Genomic DNA, 27,945 nt, shown 5'->3' with positions numbered 1-27,945 from the left:
TGGAGTGAGCTTGTCTCCATGCTCCAGGCTACATAAAGGGATGGTTGAGATGTTGAACTCCAATTTGAAAAAAATAAAGTGGGGCACACATGTGCTAATTTTCTCTGGAGTAAGGGCTGGGTCTCACCTCTGAACGAATCTGCTATACAACAAATAACTCAGCCAATGTATGTGTATGTGTACCTGTTCAGAAAGCGACCCGGTGTATTTCTTGGACATACGTTTCCTCATAGTCTCTTTGACTGACTTGACTTTCTTCCCTAGAGAGATGCGGGACGTTGTGGGGGATTTCACTACGTCCCTGTACAGAGCCTCCTGCTCCTTGAGCCACACAGAGAGAGAGAGAGAGAGAGAGAACGTGATTAAGCACATTGAAAGTTAACTGATCTTCAAAATTTTATCATACAAACACAGCAGCTATTGGGGAGGGGAGGGGGGGTACTCACGCTAGGCTCAGAGGCCATGTTGACCACATGGAGGGAACGATTAGACAGATCAAATCCTCCAAAGCTACACGTTCTCTGCAGGACAAAAGACATTATTAATTTAATAGTGAATTCACACTAAAGAGTTAATCATGAAGAGTCAAAGCTCAATGATTCATGCTGATCTTTGTAATGGAAACCACTGATTTTTAAATGTGATCAGCTAAAATGATCGATCAGCTCAAAAAGATACTTCATGGGATGAGATGATTTCCTATTGTACTCAAAATAAAATCTTTCAACAGTTTTTGCCATTATGTTAATAAGCTGATGTGTTCTTGTATAAACATGAATACAATTGAATCAAAAATACTTAGAAATCAAAAACAAATAAGAAGCAATGGCCATGATGGCAGCATCTTAATTTTTGCAAATGCATGCAATGCATTAAATATTAATGAATTGGCTTTCTTAATGCATTTTCATTCCATGACTTTTGAAAACAGACACAAAAACAGCAGTTTCTCAAATGTCCCGTTGTTCAAAATAAATGTCCCGTTGTTGTCTTTTGAATGTTCCATGGAATAAAATCATGCATTTAGAAAGACGACCAAAAATCTAAATAAAATAGAAAATACTGTATATATATATATATATATATATATATATATATATATATATATATATATATATATATATATATATATATATATATATATATATAAATAAATAAATGGAAAAAAAGTGTGACAACTCTGTATTCATGCCCAGGTTGAAAGAGACATTTCCAACCCAAAATAGATGGAAGCGTTTACTGATGAAGATCACGGTCATGTTCACATTCACTATGAATGACGGCAAGGACCCGCAGACGGCAGACTCTGCAAAGCTGCCGAAAGAACTCCACATTATTTAATAACTAATCTAACTTCATCTAAAATTAAGATTAATTTAGCTTCTTCTGCTCTACTCTGTCTCCCAAGGACTATTCACATACCCATTTTGCACTGACAAACATGACTGAGAGAAAAGGAGAGAAGCTATAGATGGGTAATGATAGGTTTTGACTATTGAGGTACTATTACTTTCTGTTTCTCTTCTATCTCTTTCTTTTCCGGGACTATGAGGTTTTGATTCAACACTGCTATGCAGTATGAGAAAGAATTAAAAGAGCACAACCAGTCTAAGATATTTCTAAGTGCAACAATCACTCCAGGGATTGGTGACGATGTAAGAAAATGCATTTTTATGATACCACAGTCCATATTTCAGAAGCTTAGATTCTGTTGATTGAGCCTAGGTACTGTGTGTGTACACTATGTTTGCCCACAATTACAAAAAGCTGATTCCATTTGATCAATAACTGCAATATTACAAAGTATCAGACTTCTCCATGAAACATAACTCCAGCGGTTTGTCTCTAAACTATCCCCTGCTGAAATTCTATTCTGCAGCTTTGCAACAGCCTGTCCCTCCAGTGCAGTAGAGGGCACTGTAGATCTGCTCTTCCGGCACACTCACAGACTTCTGCTGGATGCGTAAGAGTACGCGCTTGGTGCAGCGATCCATGCTGGATACCCACTTCCTGTTCACATCTTTTTCGTCCTCCAGCAGCCAACGGCGGTCAGCTTTGCTCAGCGTGACGGGACGAACCAGCCCGGTCCAGTTCAAGTGGCCGTAAAGGCTTCGTTCCACCACGTATGTGATGTTGAGCTCACTTACCGCCGTCCTCCCCTTCAGCCGCCTGGGCGGAAACAGCCAGCTACCCACTACTCCGCTCCCACAGCTCTTCCCCTTCTCCCTTGCCAATGGAAGCTCACGAGTTGGAGGGGAGGTGGGGAGAGTGGAAGAGGGAGCGATGGATTTTGGAGAATTACAGGAACGCTGGTAGAGCAAGTGCTTCGTGGAGTACGCGTAGTTTGGGTCAGGTTTATTGCGCTGCCACATGGAGACGGGTGGCCGCTTGGTGCTGTTTATGTCATCTAAGGACACCAGAAGGGGGTGTGGCTTTGGCCGGGGCCTGGTGAGGCCATAAAAAGCATAGACACTGTCTGTACTTACCCCATGAGATAGAGATGACAAGGCCTTTCGCATTTCTCCGTCAGTCGCTGATCGGGAGACTTTAGAATTTTCGTCTCCCAAACTTTCCAACTCCGAGAAAGAGGAGCCGCTACCACCCGCTACACCCAGTTCAGACCCGGCACTGCTCTTGCGTGGTGGGCGGATAAGTCCATGGGGATGTGTGCCAGGGGCCTTCACTAACTTGTGGGCAGGTTTCCAGGCCTCAAGGCTGCTGGTGGAGGGTGAGGTGGTCAGGCTATCAGTGTTCCCATCCAGAGAGAGCTGCTCTTGTGCAAGGGAGGACAAAGAGGAGTCCGTGCACAACGCTGGTTTCTTGTGGATCCCTGCATACAGAGCATTTGAATCATCACATAAGGGAGTTCCATCCAGACTTAGAGAATCTGCAGGGAAAGAAAGATTGAAACAGAAACTTCAATAAATTGAAATATAATTTGACTTCGAAGATATTGCAGAATCTCTATCCCTTTAACTATGTCACACTATTAATTATTTGAAACCAGTGGAGTTAAGTATGGAAAATAATTAAATCACAAGAACAGATTAATGTTAATACACACTTCCGCTTTAAGAAAGTTCTTATGACCATTAGGTTAATACCATCTGATCAATCCTCCCTAAACAGTCCCAGCTTCCTACCTTGTGAGCCATGTCTTTTGCTATCATCCACTTTGATGAGTTTCTTGCGAACACGTCGAGTTGAGTTGACCAGCTTGTGAAGCCTCTTGAACTTCACAGAGTCCTCCTGCTCATCATCTGACTGCTCCACAGACTAAAGACAAAACTTGATGTCAGTTTTACATTACGTCTGAATTGCTATCAATACAAATTGCATGATAAACAACATCTTTTCCACAAACATGAACAAAACAAGAGAATGATGGTTTGCACTGATATGAACAGATTATGGGATGTTTAGTATGGGCTACTGATATTAGGGACATGGCATGATTTATGAAAAGAATGTAGTATGGAGTTGTGTAACTGAAACAAGTTAAGTCCATAAAGCACGCAAGTGGGGCTGCTAGCATCACCGAGAAAACTGCCCCACTGCGGTGGTGGACAGTGATGTTCACGTAAAGGCATCAACTTATAAGACCTTGTGAAAACCTGAAATGAATTTGTGAAATAACAACATATGAGTATAGGAAAGTATTAGATCCTTTGTTACAGTGTTGTTGATTTTACATGCTAGAGAGGTATTAATTTTCAGTTTTTTAGGGACTTAAGGATTTTTGCACAACATACGGCATTATGGCGGCACTGGCCTATTCACAACGTGAGTTAAGCATAGTGCGCAGCCTATTCAAGTTCAGCTGTGCATTCGCATTATTGTCTGTACAGATACGCTGGATTTAGTAAAAGCTCAATTGTGCTTTTGCTTCACTGTCTGTGCAGATGTAAGTGGTAATATTACTGTATGTTTATGTTGCTGATAAATGTCATATATGAAGGATACCTTTATAAAAAAAAATAAAAAAAAGGCGATTAACCCACTAAGCGCATCAGTTTACCGGTGTTGAGCTCTTTCAGCTCCTGCAGCTCAGAAGGGGCAATCCTCAAAATACTATGACTAGATAATTTGTTTATTCAAACAAGATTTTTATTTTTATTTTTTTTGTGAATACATTTTTTTTATTGATTCATACAGTAAACAAAGAAACGCAAAATATATGTACACGGAATCAACATTTAACCCCCACTATTACCCCTCCCCCTCCCATTCCCAACCCCACCCCTCAACAAACATCCCTGTGGTCACACAAGCATATACACACAAAAAACAAAAAACAAAAAAAATATATATATCACACACCTCTCTCTCCACTGCCCCTCCCCGAGAGCCCCCAAAGAATGCCACATTTCCCAACAAACGAATCCAAGTTCCCCAGTCTTCTAGATGAAACTCCCTCAAAAGCCGCCATCCTCCCCATCTCCATGCACCACTCCTGAAATGGGGGCGACTGCCAACTTCCATCCCCTTAAAACAATTTGTCTGGCGATAACAACACTGGTTAGGACCCAACTTTCCATGTGTTTATTCCCTATATTGATGACCGCCCCATCGCCCAAAATACAGAGTCTGGGGAAAAATGAAATTTGAGTGCCCAATACGTCACACACAAACCTCTGAACCTTCAACCAAAATTCTTGGATCTTAACACACCACCAAAAAACATGGGTTGTGTCTCCATTTTCTGATTGGCATCACCAGCAGGTAGGTGTGTCTTTAAGACCAAGCCTATACAATCTAGAGGGGGTCCAATAGAATCGATGTTAAATCTTGAATTGCATAAGGCACACCCTTGCACCTCTAGATACAGACTTGATGTTTTTTTTTAGAATCCTAGCCCACACTCTCTTCTCCAATACCAAGTTTAAATCTTTCTTCCATAATCTCTTGAGAAGTTGAAGCTCTGTCCCCCAGACTCTGAATTAGCAAAGAACTGAGATCTGGGAATCCCAAAATGTTGAACAAAATTTTCAAAGGATCTCAACACTCCACTCTCATATAGGTCACCGAGTGTATTAACCTCCTTCACAGTCCACTCTGACCAGTAGAAAGGGGACTTATTAATACAATAATTTTGGGTTCAGCCATATGCTCGAGGCAGCAATTAAATAAATGTCCGAATTAAACAATCTGGACACTTTTGTCCATACTGAGTGCAAATGTATTATAACAGGGTATAACTTAACTTCTCAGATTAGTTTGACAGAAAGGCTTTGCAATGGCAAAATAGGGGCAAGAACTTCTTGTTCAATACAAAACCAGGGAGGGCTCACTCAGGTGGAAACAACCAATGAGCCAAATGTCTGAGACCGAATGCATAATAATAAAACAAAATCTTGGGTAGGCCTAGCCCACCTTTGTCAATCGGCCTATGCAATACTGAAATGTAATCTGGGACATTTACCATTCCAAATGAAGGACTTCGCTATGCAATCAAATTGCTTGAAATAAGAGAAGGGGACATCTATAGGGAGAGACTGTAGCAGGTAGTTGAATTTTGGAATACAATTCATTGTAATAACATTAACCTTCCAAATCATAGATTAATGTAATGAAGCCCACATCACTTGAAAACCTTTTTATTAAAGGGTCAAAATTAACTAACTAAAATCACACAAATTTGCTAGGAATAAAATACCCAAACACTTAATGCCCTGTTTGAGCCACTGAAAAGCTGTTACTGGGCAGTACGCTGTCAGAAACAAAGCTTAGGATTTAGACCAATTAACTCTGTATCCCGAACACTTCAAAAAGGAATTAATAATTCTGTGGAGGCAAGGCATAGATCTAGTAGGGTCGGAGACTAATAATAAAATATCATCTGCGTAAAGCAAAAGCTTATGTGCCACACCTCCCGCCAAACCTCCCGCCACCACCCCTGGAAAATCATCCTCCTTTCTTATTGCGGCTGCTAAAACAATAATGATGATTCCTAATTTACCTTTAATCTGTTTGAGACATTTGAATTGTAGATGCTTGCTTAGTGTAATGACTCCCCTGCTCTTACTTGAGCCAGCACTAAAGAAAACATGTCCACCCCATATCTTCACAAATTTTTCAGCTTCCTGCAGGGAAATATCCTTCTTTTTATGGGATGCCCCAACCCATTCACATTCCACGTGGAGAGAGACAGTCCACTCATAATAACATTTGACATATTAGAAAAAAAATAGTGTGTCAAAAACAAAATTATCAAGACCACATTCCAAAATTAGTGCAACAATCAAACCCCAAACTTCCCCCCCAAACAAACAGAAAAAGCTAAGTGTGTGTAAGGAAGTGGACACTCTGAAGGAGGCGGGAGCCGGTCAAACATAAGACACTTTATTGTCAGCACTTTTCAGTGTAACAAAGACATTCAACACCACTGCTTTTCAGCAGCACGAACATACATTAACGAGGTGCTTTTCAGCTCCACATAAACACAGCTTCATTGCATCTCTCTCTCTCTCCCCGAGTCTCTCTCGACTGCAGCTCTCGTTGCGGCTTTATCCTCTGCCCGCCAACACCACAATCACCAACAGCTGGGTGGGATAATACGCTCCAGGTGTCCATCCCAGCCTCACTCTGCACAATCGTCGCTCAGCCCGCCCCGCTCTCCACAGTGCGCACTAACCCCGTGCACATCCATCCCTCTAAACTCAAACAGTCCATGTACGCCTACGAGAGCCCCCGCGACAATTTTGCCGTTGGATTGCTCGAGTCCGGTGTTTCTATAAACATTTTGTGCGACACAATTACACAAAAAGATAATCTTTAAAACAAACTCCAGCTAATAGGAGGCATAAGCACAAAGAACATGCAGATTCATCCACAACACTGTCCCGAAGGAGTGTTACTCCACAAAACAATTCCAACTTTCTTGCATTCCTTGAATTGATCACGTTTCTCTCATCGAATTCGCAAGTCTGGGAACAAGAAAATGCTGTGGTTCTTCCATGAAAGCCTTCCTTTACTCCTCGCCTCGTGTAACACGAGATCTTTATCGGATGATCTCAGAAATTTGGCCAGAATTGATCTGGGCCTGTCTCCGTCAGCGGATTGCTGAGCCGGAACCCTGTGATTTCCAGTTTATGGCCTGTTATGTCGAGCAGACTTGGAAAGAGCCCCTCCAGGAATTTCACCATATCCTGACCCTCTTCGACCTAAGGAATTTCAACAATACGGATGTTATTCCGTCGGCTACGGTTCTCCATGTTCTCCAACTTCTCCCAGACACACTCCAAATCTACCTTGATCGCTAGCGGGTTAGCAGATAATTCCATAAATCTTCGATGACTCCAGATAATCGATCCGTTTCTCAATATCTCCCTCTCTTGTAACCACCTCAGTGAATTTAGCCTCCTTGGCAGTGATCGATCGATGTATTACAGCAAGATCCTTCAAGTCAGCAATGACCATTGCCGTCATGTTCAACATTTCTCGCCGTATTACCCTCATTTCTCCGACCAAATCGGCTCCCTGGCTCGGGGCCTCGTGGGCGTCAGCTTGAGCACGTAAGTGTCTTTTAATGTCTCCAGAGCCCGAGGATTTTGAATTCTTTGACATATTGTCCTCCTAGAACAGTTATGGAACAGACTGTATCGAATCTCACCGGTTTATGACATTAATAGTGTTAAAACTAGCAAAGTGCGCAGAGCTTGCCATTCACACGTCCGAACCTCGCATGGCGTCACGTGACCGATTTTTCTTCTTCTAAACTATTGTTAGTGCATTGGCAATATCTTGCATTATTATTTATTTCTCGTCACGTTTTCGTCAACAAGTAGAATTGTTTAATTATCCACATGACGCATATTTTTCCATCTCATCTTTGTTAACGGAATAAAAAAAAAACACACCTCATACATTTTTGTTTGTAATTTCATAATGAGATTAATACTGTCTCTGAATGTGTATTCAATGCAGCTGGAAACATCACTCAACCTAAGTGAGATCCTCTCAAAACCTGACAATGTTTTTTTTCCTGTTGAAAATGTTTTTATCTGACAATTGAAAAGCTTTTAGTTAAGGTAGGACTGAACCACCATTTAATTACTTTCCATCTGTTTATTGTTATTTAGTTGTGTTTACTATTCAAGTTTAGCTATATTAACAGATTTTGACATTCTGGAATTTTTTTAGCAGTTGATGTTTATGTTACCATCATATTAGATAAGCTATTGGTGCAATAACAGACAGACATTTCAAAACCAATTTTTTATTATGGTATTTTGGGTATTGTGTAATATTTTGTTTAATTTCTATTCAGTGTTCAATGACACACTTTTTAAAGTTTCATCCACAATAAACAAATAATTTGCGTGCATCCCCTACCCCAAACACCTTACAACACAGTTCACCTGGCGGATCTTGGCACTTAACTACCGAGGTGGTAAAAAATGGTCACAGCAACAACTATACATGCAAGTCTTGTTTTTGTCATCCACAGACGAGTATGATTGAGCATTCTGGGTGGAATAAATCCAATGCTTATTCCAAATTAATGATTTGAATGTGGATGAATACTGTTGAGATGACAATCTGGATGACCATCACACACACACACCTAACATAACCTGATTTGAAAGCAGAGCCATCGCCACTTTGCAAAATATTCCACTATTCATTGTAAGCAATGACTGAGAGGCATAATTTTTTCATATTGCATCCTCTAATCCACAATAACAAAGCCTCTACACTTTTCTTTATCCAGCATCTCTCTCACACAGAGAAAAGTATAGTTTGGCTAGTTATCTACATGGGGCACATATCATAGACTTCTATTGTTTTTAAATAAAGCTTATTATAAATTACTAATGACTAACCCTAACCTACACCATACCAATGCATAAAAATAAAAAAATAAATAAAAAAAAATACTTATTTTAAAAAAATGAGGACTTCCCAAATCATATATAGCTAATTTCAGAAGTACAGTTAAGGATGGCTGTACAAAGTTTGCAAATTGCAATTACAAAGACAGTAGTTCCACTCTAAAAACATTTTGTTTACCACACAAGTTCACCACATTGTGGGCTGATGCCCTACTTTTCTTCCCTCTTTTGAATGACAGGGTATAATCTGTACTGACCATTGGCTGTTTTTAAAACATCAGCAAAGATGGAGCCGTTTTGGCCAACTTGAATGATTGGCAAATAAATTTGTGCATCCCTGCACACAACACTCTTAATTTTCCACCAAGATATTGAGCTTAAATGTGATCTGTTACTGGAAACATTAAGCTCACCACATCCACAAAAAGACTCTCATAGGTTCATCGTCAGCAATGAATAAAATTTCGTAATCATTCAAGGCCACAGTGCAAGACCACATGACCATTGGATACTGACACACCAAGAGATGTCAAAGTAGAGGAGGTGTTTGTGATGATGACACACAACAGAACAGCTCAAAGAGTTCAAAGCATATCCTGCAGGACGGAGCACAAAAACTCATTTACATCATAAACAAAAGCACCAATAATATATCTCTCACATGCACATGCAAGCACGTCTGAAGACAAAAATGCCTGGACAATGGCATTATAGAAGTACAGTACTAGCACGAGGTTGAACCACTAACTGCAGTCTACCCTTGAAACAACATGCAAATGTCCCCACAAATATCCACCATGATTTCTGCTCCTCGTCAGCACAAGTTTACAAAGCCACATTTCAAACAAGAGGAAAAGAAGCTACAGAAAAAGGAGAAAATAAAAGGAAGCATAAAAAGGAATGTCATTTAGAGATTTGTCCAGCTGTGTCCCACCTTGTCCCAGCAGTATTAGTGTCTTCATGTCCAGGTTAGATGTTAGAGTACATGCAAAAAACCCACCATGACACCATCTCACGCAGAGTTGAATACAAACTGTAATCAGTTTTTTGAAGGAAACTGTAAAAATCAGGGTATAGGGGAGTGACCGTGGCAAAAGGCGTGCGTGTGTCTAGAAACTTTGCGAGGTCTCCCATTTGGCCCCTGGGCATCCTTAATGTGGAATGTGGGGCAGAGAGAAGAAAGGCTGATTTTGCTTCAGTTCATTCATATATGGATACAGTATGTCCTCTGTATTAGTGCCTGCTAAAACTGATCCCACATCAGCTAAATCCAGCAGAACCTTGATGGATCTCTATGTTCAGTGTAACTGACACTGATCTTGTGACAGCGGAACCCTCTGGACATACAGTGAGGTTTTAGTGTTCTGATTAAGACTAAACTGATCTCAGGTCAGCTGTATCCGCTGCCTGTCAGTTTAACCATTAGCAGACTAGGGCTGACACATTTCCATTTATAAATAGGAAATCATCAGCCCAGGGGTCACAATTCCTACAGAGATGTCTTTTCCCCTTCAGATACGGAGATTCAATTTGCACATGCTGATATGTGCTCAGTTTTATAGAGGGTTAAGTATGAGCAGAAGGGTATGTGCATCTGTTTAAGACACAGAGAGAGTCTCAATGGTACAGAGAAACAGGGTCTTTGTATAAGACTTGCATTGCTCATTTCCTCTCTATTGACTATACCGGGGCTAACGGTCCAATAGGAAGAAGTCTTGGTCATATTTCACATCAAAGATCAAAAGAATAAGAAACTCCATTTTGCATTTAGAAAACAAAGTCTATTTTTAGGACCAGTAAGATTTTTTGCTTGGTGACATTATTTGACATTTTCTCCACAAATCCTCAATAAGCCAATGTCACACTAGGCTTTTAGCATGGAAAATGATTTCGGACTCCGCAACAAAAAGGATATGAAGTCTTGATCGATTTGAATACATAATAAATCCCAAGTAACACATAACATTATACTGAACATGTTAAAATGTACCATCTACTCACTTTTGTACAACAATAAAAACATGCAGCTTTGAAAAAAGTGTTCTTTGAATTGAACCAAGAGGTCAGTGTGTGACGTTTTGATCTTCTATTCGTCACACGTCTTCTCATCATATGAATTCGCAAGTAAGAGTTCACCAATCTTGAACTTTAGCAGAATGCTAAATTACTTTGCATGAGCTTGCTTTTCGGTCTTCCACATTCTCATGTGTTTGAATGGTAGCGAATGGAGTGCGAAGTGCAGTGTGACTTCGGAACCATAAGGGCTGATTCTCTACACAAAGCTGTATCTAAAATTTTTGTGAGAATCAGTCACACGGTGGTGCTATAAGCCAATTTGTGTTTTTGCTAATAACACTGGAACCGTATAGGCTAGAATAAATTTTCTTAGCTTCTCCAAATCATTCAGTGCTCCCAAATCATACGGTCACATGAATTTCCATTTTTGCATGAAAACTTTAACCAATTAGATTTTTTTGAAAAACCTACTTTTTCGAACTCGTCCTAGGCCGTTCTTCATCTACAGATTACAGATCAACTTATCATTAAGTCATTCAGAAGATATAAGCAAATACGTTTTTGGGTGTGGCCTATAATTTCTAATTGACCTGTATCTTGTGAGTAAAAAATTCAAACTTAACAACTTAAAACATTTGGACAATAGAACATTCTGAGGTCACATGCAAAAAAAAACAAAACAATTATGCTAGGGGGTGCTATAACTTATTATATTTTTGCTACTGTAACGAAGGCAGTTACGGTTTCACAGGATCTTTCCTTTCAAATCTGATTATTTTTGTCATTTTTCCATATGTGCTTGGCCCCCGACAATTGCCACTATATTTACAGTATTTATTTATTAAATCAGCATAAATTAAATTCAGTGGAACAGTTACTACCCTTGATGAACACTTGAAATTGTACTTTCCGATTTAAATAATATTTACATTATGTAATGAGAATAATATATTTTTCACAATATGATGGATTATAAATGTGTTTCACTGACATGAAAATAATGTCATAATGAAAAAGAAAATATAAATGGTCTTAATTTTCTTTAAGTAGAATACAGAACCAAATTTGATTTTAGGTGCAATATGTTAATATATTTTTGACAGTTTTTATTTTTTTAAAGATTAACTCACAATACAAGTTTGTAGCTCTCTTTCACTTACTTGCCTCTATTTCCACTAGGGTAAATCCATTATCAAGAGGTAAAAACTATTTCCGCTTAATTTCCCCCATTTAGATCCTTTAAGACATGATTGCGCACTCAAACACAAAAAGCACACACACGGCTGTAGGAACGGGCAGCGACTCCTCAGAGTGGACATAAGGCTTTGCAGGGCGATGGAGTCATTTTAAGCTGTAAGCGCTGTGTGCGAGCTGTGGTCATCACAAAGCTGAGCAAAGCAGTGCTGTGGTTTGTTAACATCGAAAAGCAATGCAAAGACAGCTGTTGACCATTAGAACAGGGTGTGTATGTTTATGTCCAGTGGCTGGCAACCAGTCAAAGTTTTCATGATGCATACAGTATGAGTGTATTTGTATGTACGTGTGCTGGCAGCTTATTTTTCCAAAAGGGCAACATGAAACTAAATCCACTGTTACCGAACCCTTCAAGGATTTAATCGTGGACACTTTCATATACTCACATCCACCCCATCCCCGTACACACAAAGCATACTTTTGTACCGGTAACTAGAACCAAAGAAGTGTGACATATCAAAATGATTTAAATGGTTTGTTGGTTTCAAAGAAAGAAATAAAAAATGTCAGAAATGTCTACATCTCATCCTTCAGTTAACACACACTTTATGACCTCATCACCGGGGGACTCGCAGTGTGCCAGTTCTGCACGCCAAGTCTAAAGGACCTCATCACTAAGGGTCTTACAGTGAGCTAGCAGTGCCAGATGCTCATAGCGTCTCCATATAAACACACACGACCAATCAGTTTTCGGACCAGTCATTACATTATTTTTTATAATACATGGTTAATGTATGGCGACTACAAATCATCCTAAGCTTTGTGAGCCCTTAAGCTTATAACAAATGAAAGTGTTTGTTCAATGTGGTTATTTCAGTGACGAGGATGAACCGAGCTGATGCAAGGGATGGCGCTGCCTGACTTTATAAACCACAATGTCACTAGTGTGGTCTGCAGAGATTTAACTCCCTACACACACTCAGACCTCAATTAGTAGTGTGATAGACATTACTAACACTTACCACTGGGGGAACATAAACTTTACTGTGACTGAATGAGGTTAGCTTGTGAACACACCCCTCATACACATATGCTCTGGTCTATATTGTTGGTAGTTGGGTATAGTACTTACATTGCAGGCGGATGAGAGGTTAACAGTGGATCCATCAGTCCACTCAGCTGTGTCTGTACTGGAGCTCAACTGCCTGCTCCTCTCATACTCCTTTAACTACGGAGAACAAGAGGTCAGAGAGCCACCCCTCGCCCTCACATACATACACACACACACACCCCTATCTGTCACAGAAATAAGTCAGAAAATATCCCCACACCACACAGACATATACACATGCAAAGCTTTCACCACTCACCAGAAAAATACAACACATCACAAACACATACATAATTGCAGAAAGCTAGGGCTGTCAATTGATTAATAATGTAACCGAATAAATTATGAATGAAATATGATCACATTTATCTAAATTTGCTGGGAATTAAGAAATTAAGATAATCCATAGATATTTCATCATTGTGGATGAGTAAAGCATTGAATATACAGTAGCTTAGAAGTCAGTTGTTTGTTTTATTTCTATACCATTGCAGCCTATCACTGGCCTACAGTCCAGAGTAATACATTTTGCAATTGAGTTTGTACTCGCACATTTCTTTATAATTAATTGTACTAAATTAAAAATTAATTGACAGCCCTACAATACACAGAATGACACAAAGCACAGACAAACGCAGAACTACACTACACAGACAAAGCATACATTAGTGATTGAACATTACTTAAAAAAAAGATACAGGTGTATTTGCATTCAGACAAACACACACACACAAGGACAGACACACAAGTTTATACACATATGCACAAGTTTACATTTAAGCATGTATGATTCGACTATCCACAGAGGCTTAGCATTGATTCAAACTGCAGATCCAGCCAATCAAGACTGCTCATATCAGAGATCAACTATCAGCCCAAAGCAAGAAAAACTGAAGGAGAAGAGAATATAAAAATTGAAGAAAACACTGCTGGTTAAAGGAATCAATGTTGGCCTTGTGGAGAGTGGGAAGCCAAATCTGGAATCTTCCATTAGGTTCATTATCAGATAACTACAGTCACCCAAACAAATCGATCAATCCCAGCTCACCCTACTTCAGAAATTAGACACCGAAAACCCTTTTACACCTCAACAAAATATGAAGCACTGAGGAATCTACTGCAGCCCTTTAATGTAGCTTAAGTACACATGTATGTTTATGAATGTCAGTGTGTGTATGCATGTTTGGAGGAGGAAGAAAGAAGCAAGGGCAGTATCATTCTGGTTCAGTAAGGTTAGTAGATGTGAATGGAAGCTCATTTGTTATTGTTCAGGATCAATGAGGAGTCTTTACCCGTGCCAGCGCTTCTTCCACTGTGATCATCTTCTCTTTCACCATCATCATCAGCTGGATCCGTTCTTCATCGCTCATAGTGATCTCACTGGCCACATAGCCAATGTCCTCTCCTACAGGGTCAGAGGTGAAATGTGAGCAACAAGAACAAGGAATAGACAGTGAGAACTAAGAGTGAGTTTGTTTGCTTTACCTTTTGACGTTTGCCTTGTGACCCCTTTCTGTGACTTTCGGAAGTTTTGCCAGAAGGATTTGTTTTTCTTCTTGTTGTCCCATTTTCCTGCAGGAGAAGGGAGGAAACCATCAGGAGCATCAAACACAGGAACTTGTGTGCACAGAGACAACATGAAACACCTAAACCTAATGCTTTGCACAAAGAGCCAATTAAGTTACTCTACATTTATCACCTAGCTCTGTAAATTCACAATGTTTATGCTAAAAATTATATAAAAATTGAAACATTATTTTGCTTTAAGAAAATTAGGCCTATTTTTGTCTTTTTTTTTTTTTTTTTTTAATTTGGAATGCCCAATTCCCAATGTGCTTTTTAAGTCCTCGTGTTCGCGTAGTGATTCGCCTCAGTCCGGGTTGCGGAGGATGAATCCCAGTTGCCTCTGAGACAGTCAACCCGTGCATCTTACCACGTGGCTTGTTGAGCGCGTTGCCACGGAGACATAGCGCGTGTGGAGGCTTCACACCATCCACCGTGGCAACCACGCTCAACTCACCACGCGCCCTACCGAGAAGGGACCACATTATAGTGACCACAAGGAGGTTACCCCATGTGACTCTTCCCTCCCTAGCAACCGGGCCAATTTGGTTGCTTAGGAGACCTGGCTGGAGTCACTCAGCACGCCCTGGGATTCAAACTAGCGAACTCCAGGTGTGGTAGCCAGCGTATTTTACCACTGAGCTACCCAGCCCCCGCCCATTGGCTTATTTTTGTTTGTTTTTTTCATGAACATGAACATAAATTCAGTACAACAAAAAACTTCCATAATGTATACTTCCAAATGTCCTTGCCAATTTAAAGAACACTTTATTACAGTAATGAAATTGAGTATTTTCCACATTACAGTAGAATATAGACAACTGGGGAAGATTAAATGTGCAAAATTGTCATGAAATTGTCACAATGCAAAAAATCTACAAAGTCCTAGAAAAAGCACCTTCATTTTATATCTGCAAAACTTAAATTATTTTTTTTTCTCTTTTGGGGAAAGTTTTTGTAAGATTCATCCATATTTGTTAGGCCTTCTATAAAAGGCCAGAATGGCTTCAAGTGTTCATAGACCTCTAACACTAGAACATTCCAGTCCATCAATGAATTAAAGGGATAGTTCACCCAAAAATGAAAATTCTCTCATCAAGTACTTACCCTCATGCCATCCCAGATGTGTATGACCTTTCTTCTGCAGAACACAAATGAAGATTTTTAGAAGAACATTTCAGCTCTGTTGGTCTTCACAATGCAAGTGAATGGTGACCAGAATTCAGAAGGTCCAAAAAGGACATAAAGGCAGCATAACAATGTAATCCATACGACTCCTGTGGTTAATCCATAACTTCTGAAGTGATATGATAAGTGTGTGAGAGAAACAGATCAATAGTTAAGCCCCTTTTTCTTTTTCTTTTTTACCAAAAATCTTCACTTTCACATTCAGCCACCTACTGGTAGGGGCTGGCCAAAGGTAGAGATTTATAGTAAAAAGGACTTAAATATTGATCTGTTTCTCACCCACACCTATCATATCTCTTCTGGAGACATGAATTTACCCACTGGGGTCATATGGATTACTTTTATGCTGCCTTTAAGAGATCTTGGACCTTCTGAGTTCTGTTCACCATTCACTTGCATTGCATGAACCTACAGAGCTGAGATATTCTTCTAAAAATCTTTGTTTGTGTTCAGCAGAAGAAAGTCATACACTTCTGGGATGGCATGAGGGTGAGTAAATGATGAGAGAATTCTCATTTTTATGTGAACTATCTCTAACAAAAGTTTCAATGAAATTCTACCAAAACCACATCATAAGAATAGTTGAGAAGTTTTTTAAATACCTGATCCATCCTCAGAGCTGGACTTGTGCAGAGGAATTCTGAAGAAAGAATGACAGAAATGGAAGGGATTAAAAAAAAAAAAATGTTTAATAAGAAAAACATCTCACTGCATTACAAACATTACAAACACTTGCCCTCCCTACTGACAGGGAGTGTGCATGTAAATGTGGGTTAGCATTTATGTGTGCTCTTCAACCATATACATACAACATTATTGGATTGCTCTAAGCTGACCATCCACCATGTGCAGTTGAAGTCAGAAGTTTACATACAGCTTAGCCAAATACATTTAAACTCAGTTTTTCACAATTCCTGACATTTAATTGTAGAAAACATTCCCTGTCTTAGATCAGAGAGGATCATTACTTTATTTTAAGAATGTGAAATGTCAGAATAATAGTAGAGAGAATTATTAATTTCAGCTTTTATTTCTTTCATCACATTCCCAGTGGGTCAGAAGTTTACATACACTTTGTTAGTATTTGGTATCATTGCCTTTAAATTGTTTGGTCAAACATTTTGGGTAGCCTTCCACAAGCTTCTCACAATAAGTTGCTGGAATTTTGACTGAGTCAGGTTTGTAGGCCTCCTTGCTCGCACACGCTTTTTCAGTTCTGCACACAAATTTTCTATAGGATTGAGGTCAGGGCTTTGTGATGGCCACTCTGATACCTTGACTTTGTTGTCATTAAGCCATTTTGCCACAACTTTGGAGGTATGCTTGGGGTCATTGTCCATTTGGTGTCCCATTTGCAACCGAGCTTTAATTTCCTGGCTGCTGTCTTGAGATGTTGCTTCAAATATCCACATAATTTTCCTTCCTCATGATGCAATCTATTTTGTGAAGTGCACCAGTCCCTCCTGCAGCAAAGCACCCCCACAATATGATGCTGCCACCCCCATGCTTCACAGTTGGGATGGTATTCTTCAGCTTGCAAGCCTCACCCTTTTTCCTCCAAACATAACGATTCATTATGTCATTATGGCTAAACAGTTAAAATTTTGTTTCATCAGACCAGAGGACTGAGGTTTCAGAGGTCAGAGGTTTTCCCTCCAGCATCTTCACAAGGTCCTTTTCTGTTGTTCTGGGATTGATTTGCACTTTTCGCACCAAACTACATTCATCTCTAGGAGACAGAATGCACATCGGTATGATGGCTGCGTGGTCCCATGGTGTTTATACTTGCACACTATTGTTTGTACAGATGAACGTGGTATGTTCAGGCGCTTGGAAATTGCTCCCAAGGGTGAACCAGACTTGTGAAGCTCCACAATTGTTATTCTGAGGTCTTAGCGGATTTCTTTGGATTTTCCCATGGTGTCAAGCAAAGAGGCACGGAGTTTGAAGGTAGGCCTTAAAATACATCAACAGGAACACCTTCAATTGACTCCAATTAGCCTATCAGAAGCTAATTGTCTAATTGCCTAAAGGCTTGACATCATTTTCTGGAATTTTCCAAGCTGTTTAAAAGGCACACTAAACTTAGTGTATGTAAACTTCTGACCCACTGGAATTATATAATAGATAGTCAATCAAAAGTGAAACAATCTGCCTGTAAACAATTGTTGGAATAATTACTCATGTCATGCACAAAATAGATGTCCTAAACGACTTGCCAAAACTATAGTTAGCTAATATGAAATCTGTGGAGTGGTTAAAAAATTAGTTTTAATGACTTCAACCTCAGTGTATGTAAACTTCTGACTTCAACTGTATCTCCTTCCCTGCACTGTGCCCAAGTGACATTTATTATTTGGCACAATAGAGGGCAGTGTGGCAGTGTTCAGAGCACACAACAGGCTCCAGAGGCTCGCAAGGCACAGATGAGACGCTTATGAGATGGGACGAAATGAGATGAAGACAGACAGACAGTGAGAGAGGGAGAAAGAGAAGGAGAGACACCGCAGGACAGAGGCTGCATGTTTACATTTCCATTCCGCTTCTCGGGGGCACAGTGCCCATGGAAAATACTCTAATAATGAAGCAGAGCACAGCAAAACATAGACCAGCACATACACACACACATCTTTTGTCAGAGTCAGAGGATAAACATTCGACACTAATGTTCCAAAGCCCTAATATTGAGACTGAAAGATCCTGTTTGGCCTATTTAGATTCTATTTATGTAGTATGAATTAGACAAATGCATCAAATGAATTGCAACTCCTTCTCCAAACTTTTGTTAACAAACCCTTGTTTAGGCTACATAGCATAAATGTATGCATTTATGCTCTGATGTTTTAATGTGTCAATAACAGAAGCAAAAACAAAACAAAACAAAAAACAGCAGGACATTCACATTTAAAGAAAGTTCTTAAATATGTGTTTCAACATGGACATGACTTCCTTTCTACAAAGCTGTGCTTGTTAAATGTCTTTCGTATCACACTGTGATCTCTTAGGTCTCGCATAATAAACAAATCAATAATTCATGTCAATATATTTATTACTTTTGTTAAACAGCCATGTAATAAATGGGATAACGTACAGTTAGCTGGTCATTATACAAGACCTGATCACCTAGAACCTTATAGCTGACATAAAACCTATCAGTACATTATTAAGTCCAATCCCTCTCTCTCTCCTTAAATCACAAGCATACTAGGGGTGTTCACACTTGTAGTTCAGTTCTGTTGCTCATGTGATGGGGATCATGTTGAATTTGTCATATTGTGGTTTGCAAAAACTGTGTGAAACAGGGTTGTGCGTTAACTATCAGTGAGAGGGTAGATTATGGTATTATGAGAGGAAACATCTGAACTGTACTGACGGTCATGCCATCTGTCAACAGAATCCAACACAGAGAGAGAAGAAAACATCAAAAACCTGTGCGTGTTCTGCTGACAGGAACATGTACACGAGTGTGTGTGTGTGTGTGTGTATAATTGTGGTTTCCTCATCTGGATGGTGGATTCTCTCTCATCCTTGAGTTAGGAAAACAATCTCAACCTGTGCCTGCATTAAAGTGAACACTACACACATACACACACTTTCATGCACCAATGCACTCTGGTCTGGCTCTCTCCACAGGAAGGCAGCTTTTTTTACCCCATCAACCCTGCGTAAATCATTGCGGGTGTATGTGGGTGTTTTTCATCTGTTGTCCATGTGTCCCAAATACATACCATATACATCTATGAAATCCTCACTGCTAAAGCTATTCAAGAGGGGAGCGTGTGTAGTGTCAGGTCAGATGTTACATGTCATTACAAGAATTGTGAAAGAGAAAAATGTGCTACATATAAACACAAAGGCACCCAGTAATTTCAGAACGCCCTTTACACTCATTTCTGACCAAATACAGACGTCACTGCTGCTCTTTTCCCAAGTCCCCTCTGCATGTGTTGAAACCGGCTCAACAAAGGCCTCCCTGAATTATCATATCATTATGCTGCCATGGCAACACAAACTTTCTGTTTAACCTCTCATTCACCCCACAGAATACACACACAGAATCTAAAGGGGGTCTCCTGCTAGTACTATGCCTGTGTGCCATGCAAAATAAGGCTCTTCTGAAAAGCAGCTCAGTAAATTAGGCTCCATTTAGGATTTGTGTTATTGACAGAGAGCTGTACACAGCTCACGGCTGTATGTGTGTGCACTGTGTGACTACAATAAAAGCATGTTACAGTCTGACTGTTTCTTTCTTTTTGCAGAATGTCTGTACTGGTGAGTGTGTAGCACTGCAAATGCAGAAAATAAGCTCTGCATGCTGCATTCCTGCACTGTGACAAACTGTCATGTCCACTATCTCCGAAACAGAGGATCCCTGGCTTGTAGAGATTGCTTTTCAGAGAATGTGATGGAAGAAAATTCCACACTTGGATTTATAAAACGACTCTAAATTCTGATTTTCGAACGTTCGAAGCCACTGCTGATAATGGTGCGTTCAACTCATGTCGGAATTACCGCAATTACGAGATTTCAACTTGTAAAAAGCATTCACATCTTTGTACTTCGAACTCGCAATTACAAGTTGTAAACTTGGATTCTATGAAATCTTATTAGGGTTGGGTATTACCAATGTCTTCACATTACTACGCATACAGTATGGCATGATTTAATACATTGTGATGCATCACAATATCATAATTGGATTGCAACTGAATCTGCAACAAATGCGTCCAACAGATTGAAATAAATTTGCAAAAGCCGTTCTGACCTCACTGAGAAATATTGGTTTCAGAGTTTGTGTTCAATTAAATGACCTGCTTCTTCATTACATTAACTAGAGGAAATAAAAATAGAAACAAATAAATAAATATTGATACCTAACGTATTGATGCAATATAGTAAGAAAAAGAATACTATATATGATTAATCTCTCATGGCCTGATTGCTTTATACTGTACACTCTTTATTGACTTAATCTGTGTATTTGAATAGTGTGGCTTGCTTAGCTTGTCTTATGCTTTGGGATGATTGGGAATTATCAGGAAATGGCCTTTCAAAGTGTGAGATCAGTCATAATCGCTATGCCAACATTTCATCACCACTGATTTAAGAAGGAACTTCACAGTATTCTCATCAGAGATGTATCACTCCAGTGTACTTTCACTGCCTTTTTAGAGCTGGGAATAGGCAGACTTCCTCTTTCCTCTGGTCAAACTGCTGATGAAGAGGAACCCCTCTATCCCAGGGTGCACCTGGTGTCCTGTGACTAGGCGATTTACTTCCTTACACCTGGCTTCAAAGTTCAGATCACATATACACTAAAACACTTCAACACATATACAAAAGTCGCAAAAGGAAATGTCCAGGAAATGACCTTTACTAGAGGTCATGGTAAATGGAGGTTAAGGGATTTCCTTAAATCCATACATGAAATTGCTTTTTTTTTTTTTTTACATTTTTATTATGATGTGGAAAGAACTGAATTCAGTATACACAGATTTAAAGCCTCTTAGAGTCATTAATGTTACTGAAACAACCTATCCACGTATGCTAGGAGGAAGTCCCTTTCAACATTAGAGTAAAGGGGCTTCTAAACACACAAAACATACACATATCCTTCTCTGGCAACTCTCTGTCATCGCCTCCCCTGCCTTTCAACGTGAGCAGCCTTCTGGAGGCTAGCGCTTCTTCCTTCTAATCATGCAGACAGAAAGTTGTGGTAAGTGACTGGCAGTGACTCTTTTGTCCACTGTGGCACTATGCTGATAACGTCATAATGAATAAACAGAACCCTTCTAAAGAGTAGGTATTGAATAGGGCTGCAGGTTTTAGTCAAAATTAAAACAGAAATAATATTACAATTAATTTGACAAATAAAAACTATAAACCAGCAAGCAATGCATTTTGGGTCTGTTCCAAAACTTAGTGAGCTGCCTTGCTGTCTCCAGCCTACATAGGCAGCTGTCTTCTATGGCAGCATCCTTGCTGAAATGATGCCTCATAAGAGAGTGATTTGGAACACTCTACATAGGTGGCAGCTACGCACATCAATCAAAAAGCTCTCACGCTCAGCGCACGAAAGACTAGACTCGCAACAGATTTCAACACAGGTGACGTGATCCTCTAATGAGCATAAATACGCAAAGCACACACACATTTTGGGTAAAATAGTCAGTTGTTTATTATATCAAACCATTTTTTATCAATACTTTTATGTATTGAATGGATTATGAGTATATTTATAATCCAAATTTCTCTCGCTTCGTCCGCCATTTTGGATATATTTTTCCACCAAGCTCATTCAAGGTGCATTCTGGGATCGCCTACCCAGAGGAGGATTATATCCGATGCTACCTTAGAATTCGGCCAAAATGAGATCTCTTATGAGGCAGCATAATTAAGATACCTAGCTTTTGGAACAGCCTTCACGTCGGGAGTGCGCCTATAATGCCTCAAAATGCTGCCTTGGAGGATGCTCACTAGGTTTTGGAACAGACCCTTTGTCTCCAGAATTATGTTTTGGCCATGTTCTGCTGCCAGTAGTAAAAACTACTCTTGAAGGGTTTTCACACTGCTTCTCATTTAAGGAACCAAACTTAGAAATAAGTAAAAATTTGATCCTGGAGAGCTTTGAATTCTCAATGCACATAAAGGGCCGTAAAAAACATTATCTATTTGGAGGGGAACACGTCCTTCTATTATACTGAGTTATATTTTAGTCCCAGTGCAAAGAAAAAAGGCCCTTTGTCTCTTTTATTGAAGGGGTAGTAAAAAGAGGACAGCAAATAAACGGGATTGAGATATTATGAGAGCCAGACTCAAACTCGCATAACCTGCATGAGCACCACATCAACACACTGAAGCATGTGTAAAAGTGCTTCCCCTGTAGACCATAGAGGCATGTAAATGACATAAGAAGTGTCAACTCCATCTATTTTACGTTGATCTTTGCATTCTTCTCCTCTCCAGAAAGTGCGGATAAAGGCATTGCCATTAAATCTTTCCCATGGCACGTGGACAGCTCATCCCCACAGGAACAGACCATCAACTAACACATAACAAACACTGATGCATGGACCAGCTACATTATGTATGAAAGAAGTTCAACTCTGTCCATACTTAACTGTTGAAATCAGATCTCTCATTTTAACCATTAAACACTTTCCACTCTGAGATTTCCTATACGGCTAATACATTTAAGTAATAATGCTAAATAAAGTTCATTTAGTCAGCTTGACTAACACCCTTGTGTATTATAAACTTGCTAAGTCCTGTTTAGGTCAGACAGAATTAATTTTTTATTTTTCCTCTCTCTAATCAGAGACTTCATCTTAAACATCTACGAACAATAGATGGAAGGAAGGAAGCCTGGAAGCACCAAGATGTGAAGAAGTAAAACGGAGGAATTCACACCCACTAACACACACTTACGCTCAGTGGGAGATGGAAGATGAAGAGCAGAGCTGACATGTGTTTGCATGCATGTGTGATAGCAAGATACTGTTCAGCATCAGCTATTATTTGTAGTCTCTGTATGGAGATGTTATGTGCAGTATATCCTTGACAAAAGTAACTGGGTATGTAAAGTTACTGACAGATATGCATGTGCACTATTTATGTCCTTTTTTAAGTGTCATTGTACAAGTGGATATAAACAAGTATTTAAAATGTGAGTGAGTACATACTTGAGGACATACTTTTCCCCAAAAGTGAGCTAAATATGACAAAAACCTCACTTGATTTTGTTTCACTCTGTGATGTCATAAAAATTAAGCTAAAAGGGTTAGGATTAGTCTATAGTAATTATAACTTGCTTTATATATACCATCTTTGGCATGTCCCCATTTAAATAGCCAAGTAAGAGTGTGTTCATATATGTGAGAAGGTCAGGCAGTCATAAATAAGCATGACAGTCAACAGGCTGCAACCTGTCTTGTACTGTGCAGTTACAGTTGGTCAGAAGTTTACATACACTTAGATTGAAGTCATTAAAACTCATTTTTAACCACTCCACTTATTTAATATTAGCAAACTATAGTTTTGTCAAGTCATTCAGGACATCTACTTTGTGCATGACACGAGTAATTTTTCCAACATTTGTTTACAGACTGTTTCAATTCCAGTGGGTCAGAAGTTTACATACACTAAGTTAACTGTGCCTTTAAGCAGCTTGGATAATTCCAGAAAATGATGTCAAGCCTTTAGACAATTAGCTTCTGATAGAAGGTGTAATGAATTGGAGGTCTACCCGTGGATGTATTTTAAGGCCTACCTTCAAACTCCGTGCCTCTTTGCTTGACATCATGGGAAAATCAAAAGAAATCAGCCAAGACCTCAGAAAACAAACTGTGGACCTTCACAAGTCTAGTTCATCCTAGGGAGCAATTTCCAAATGCCTGAAGGTACCACATTCATCTGTACAAACAATAGTACCCAAGTATAAGCACCATGGGGCCACGCAGCCATCATACCGCTCAGGAATGACGCATTCTGTCTCCTAGAGATTAACATATTTTGGTGCGAAAAGTGCAAATCAATCCCAGAACAACAGCAAAGGACCTTGTGAAGATACTGGAGGAAACAGGTAGACAATTATCTACAGTTGCAATCGAAATTATTCAACCACCCCAAGACAGTAAGGATTTACAAAGGTAAGCTTTTCCGATGACCCAGAATTTTTAAACTTAACATTTATATCAGCTGAGTGACACATTCAAAGTCATAGTGTGAATATATAACCTAATATTTGTAAATACCAGGATTTTTTTAAAATACAGCCATGTCATAATTATTCAACCCCTATTGCATGTAGCTGTTTCTTAAATATGTAAGGCTACACAAGTAATTGTTTTAAAACAAAATTAAGTCACCAATCTGCAATGGCACTTATTTAAGTTTTAAAATGTAAGTTTAGCGTTGGAAGCAAAAATGTATTTCTATGCAAAAAATTCAATTAAAAATAAGCTGTCTCAAAAGCTAATAGAGGAGATTATTTCATTACTCAAGAAAGGTCATGGCTATAAGTACATTTCCAAGGCACTTCAATTTCCAGTAGACAAAGTTGGCAGCACCATTCATACAATTTTTAAATATGGTACAACAGCAATCTTCTTGGGGTGTGGAAGAAAGCAAAACTTTACCAAGGGAAATGTTGACTTGATTATTCAAGAATTAATTAGGAAAGACCTGTGGAGTCCTGGAAGAAGGTTTTATAGATGAATGACACTAAACTGAAAATGAGTTTTAGACCCATGGGTCAGCAGTACATCTGGAGTAAGATGACAAGGTGATGACATGAACGACACCATCCCCACAGTCAAGCATGGAGGTGGGTCAGTCCTGTTATGGGGGTGTTTTGCGGCTGCAGGAAACGGCTATCCTGACTATGTGACTGACACCATGGATTCTTTCAGATGTAAATTGAAGCTCGGTGATCACTGGAATTTCAAGCAAGACAATAACACCAAGGATACATCCAAGTTGTCCAAAATCTGGTTCAGGGATAGGTCTTGGAATGTCCTTAAATGGCCCTTTCAGTCCATCATTAAAATCCCATTGCAAACCTTTGTTGAGATTTCAAGGAAGCAGTGGCAGCACAGAAACCAAAGAATGTCAATGAGCTGGAAGCTTTTGCTCATGAGAAATGTGTAAAAATTCTAATAGAGAGGTGTCCGAAGCCTGAGAACACTTACCTGAAACATTTATTTGCTGTTATTAAGGATAAAGGATGCTCCACAAATGATTGACTGGGGGTTGAATATTTTTGACATGACATTTGTGGAGAGAATTAGTTATTTTTTATTTTAAAATTTGGGTAAACTGAACTCTTTGTTCTCAAAATCACTCAAATGTGTATTAAAAACTTACTTTGACTGTTTACTGAGGTTTTAGTTGATGTGTTTTAATTCACATCACCAGAATGTATTGCTGGTCAGGGGGGGTTGAATAATTTTGATGGCAACTGTATATCCACAGTAAAACAAGTCCTATATCGACATAACCTGAAAGGCTGCTCAGCAAGAAAGAAGCCACTGCTCCAAAACCGCCATAAAAAAGCCAGACTACAGTTTGCAAGTGCACATGCGGACAAAGATCTTACTTTTTGGAGAAATGTCCTCTGGTCTAATGAAACAAATTTAACTGTTTGGCCATAATGACCATTGTTATGAGGAAAAAGGGTGAGGCTTGCAAGCCGAAGAACACCATCCCAACCGTGAAGCATGGGGGTGGCAGCATCATGTTGTGGGGGTGCTTTGATGCAGGAGGGACTGGTGCACTTCACAAAATAGATGGCATCATGAGGAAGGAAAATTATGTGGATACATTGAAGCAACATCTCAAGACATCAGCCAGGAAGTTAAAGCTCGGTCGCAAATGGGTCTTCCAAATTGACAGTGACCCCAAGCATACCTCCAAAGTTGTGGCAAAATGCCTTAATGACAACAAAGTCAAGGTATTGGAGTGGCCATCACAAAGCCCTGACCTCAGTCCTATAGAAAATGTGTGGGCAGAACTGAAAAAGCATGTGCGAGCAAGGAGGCCTACAAACCTGACTCGGTTACACCAGTTCTGTCTGGAGGAATGGGCCAAAATTCCGCAACTTATTGTGAGAAGCTTGTGGAAGGCTATCCAAAATGTTTTGACCCAAGTTAAACAATTTAAAGGCAATGATACCAAATACTAACAAAGTGTGTGTAAACTTCTGACCCATTGGGAATGTGATGAAAGAAATAAAAGCTGAAATAATTCATTCTCTCTACTATTATTTTGACATTTCACATTCTTAAAATAGTGATCCTAACTGATCTAAGACAGGGAATGTTTTCTACGATAAGATGACAGGAATTGTGAGTTTAAATGTATTTGGCTAAACTTCTGACTTCAACTGTAGGTTTAAGTAAAATTTTAAGCTGTTAGTTTAGAACAAAGCATTACTGAGTTTAGCTGCAGAAAGTTGAGATTTGCTTACTTTCTCTCCGTCTCTGGCGTGGAAACTTCACTGCTTAAGCCAAATGACTCCTATGGACAAAGGCATCACTGCAGTTAATAAGAGCAATTGCACACACACACTTTTAAAATCAGAGATGGATATACAAATCAGTGTAATCTGAGCATGCAATCAGCTGATTTATTACTGAGGGGTCTTGAAAGAAAGTATGTTGTGTTGCAATAGTGTTGTGATGGTGTAAGTGTGTGTTTCAGATGAGGTTGACTGCAGGTTTGTAAAGGTCTGAAAGCATTGTAGGTTGACAAACCTGAAGGTCTGAATGCAGTTGTGAAGACCCAGAACTGGTGTCTGCTTTGTCCTGTAACAAATGAAAAAGGGATGGTTAGATACAGACACAGACACACACAGTGACTAATAATGGCCCATACACCAATATGATGGGAGGACGTCGTGCCATTTAGAAAGCCACACCCTCTGCTCCCCTGCATGCACATCACTTAAAGTCAGAGAACCATTCCTGCATTACTGCACAAAGTAGTGTGGAATGAGCCAAGCCTACTGTAAATACAGTACACATGAATCCTGTTTCAAACAAGCAAGCCAAGGCTGTCAATCACCACTTTCCCATTTGATGAACGTACAAGAAATAATGACAATGACATAATGACATAGGGTGAATGCAGTCCATGGTTTGGAAAAAACTTAAATATCTATCTTCATAGATCTGGTACTGTTGAAATCTTTGTTCCACATGCAGTGTCAAAAATACTTCAATTTAGCTTTTTTTTTTTTTTTTTTTAATAGTTTATTTTTATTTTTTTTACAATATTATCAGCATAACAATTGAATAAAAAAAAATAATAAAACAAAACAAACATATTTCAGGTTCTCTTATTTCACATGTTCCTGTTTTGCTTTAATGACAACATTCACTTGAGCTGGCATGGACTCGAGCTGCCAAGTTCGAACAAAACTTAATAGCACGTTATCACTACATGATTTGAAATGTTTCAAAGATCATCTTGTGTGCTTCATTGAAAGCAAGGAAATCTGACCTTTCATACAAAGGGGTTAACAGGGTCAATGTCACAAAT

At 39.4% G+C, this 27,945-nt stretch overlaps 1 protein-coding gene across 3 annotated transcripts in view; it reads right to left on the bottom strand.

Annotated features, from left to right (window-relative positions):
* Positions 1 to 27,945, bottom strand: part of LOC127415962 (SAM and SH3 domain-containing protein 1-like) — an 80,653-nt gene that overhangs the window by 18,679 nt on the left and 34,029 nt on the right. Inside the window, exons 3-12 of one of the 3 annotated variants that reach the window (XM_051655021.1) lie at positions 27,159 to 27,209; positions 26,873 to 26,922; positions 16,509 to 16,546; positions 14,641 to 14,727; positions 14,448 to 14,560; positions 13,177 to 13,272; positions 3,144 to 3,276; positions 2,487 to 2,887; positions 447 to 521; positions 184 to 321 (exon numbers count right to left, since the gene is read on the bottom strand). In XM_051655021.1, coding sequence (XP_051510981.1) covers positions 184 to 321; positions 447 to 521; positions 2,487 to 2,887; positions 3,144 to 3,276; positions 13,177 to 13,272; positions 14,448 to 14,560; positions 14,641 to 14,727; positions 16,509 to 16,546; positions 26,873 to 26,922; positions 27,159 to 27,209 — 1,182 coding nt within the window. The remainder of the gene's footprint in view (positions 1 to 183; positions 322 to 446; positions 522 to 2,486; positions 2,888 to 3,143; positions 3,277 to 13,176; positions 13,273 to 14,447; positions 14,561 to 14,640; positions 14,728 to 16,508; positions 16,547 to 26,872; positions 26,923 to 27,158; positions 27,210 to 27,945) is intronic. The other 2 variants (XM_051655022.1, XM_051655023.1) reach the window with 2 other exon arrangements.

This window comes from Myxocyprinus asiaticus, chromosome 25 (genome assembly GCF_019703515.2).
Source record: "Myxocyprinus asiaticus isolate MX2 ecotype Aquarium Trade chromosome 25, UBuf_Myxa_2, whole genome shotgun sequence".
Taxonomy (NCBI): Eukaryota; Metazoa; Chordata; class Actinopteri; order Cypriniformes; family Catostomidae; genus Myxocyprinus; species Myxocyprinus asiaticus.
Note: the sequence above shows the minus strand (reverse complement) of the source record. Positions and strands in the feature narration are given on the sequence as shown.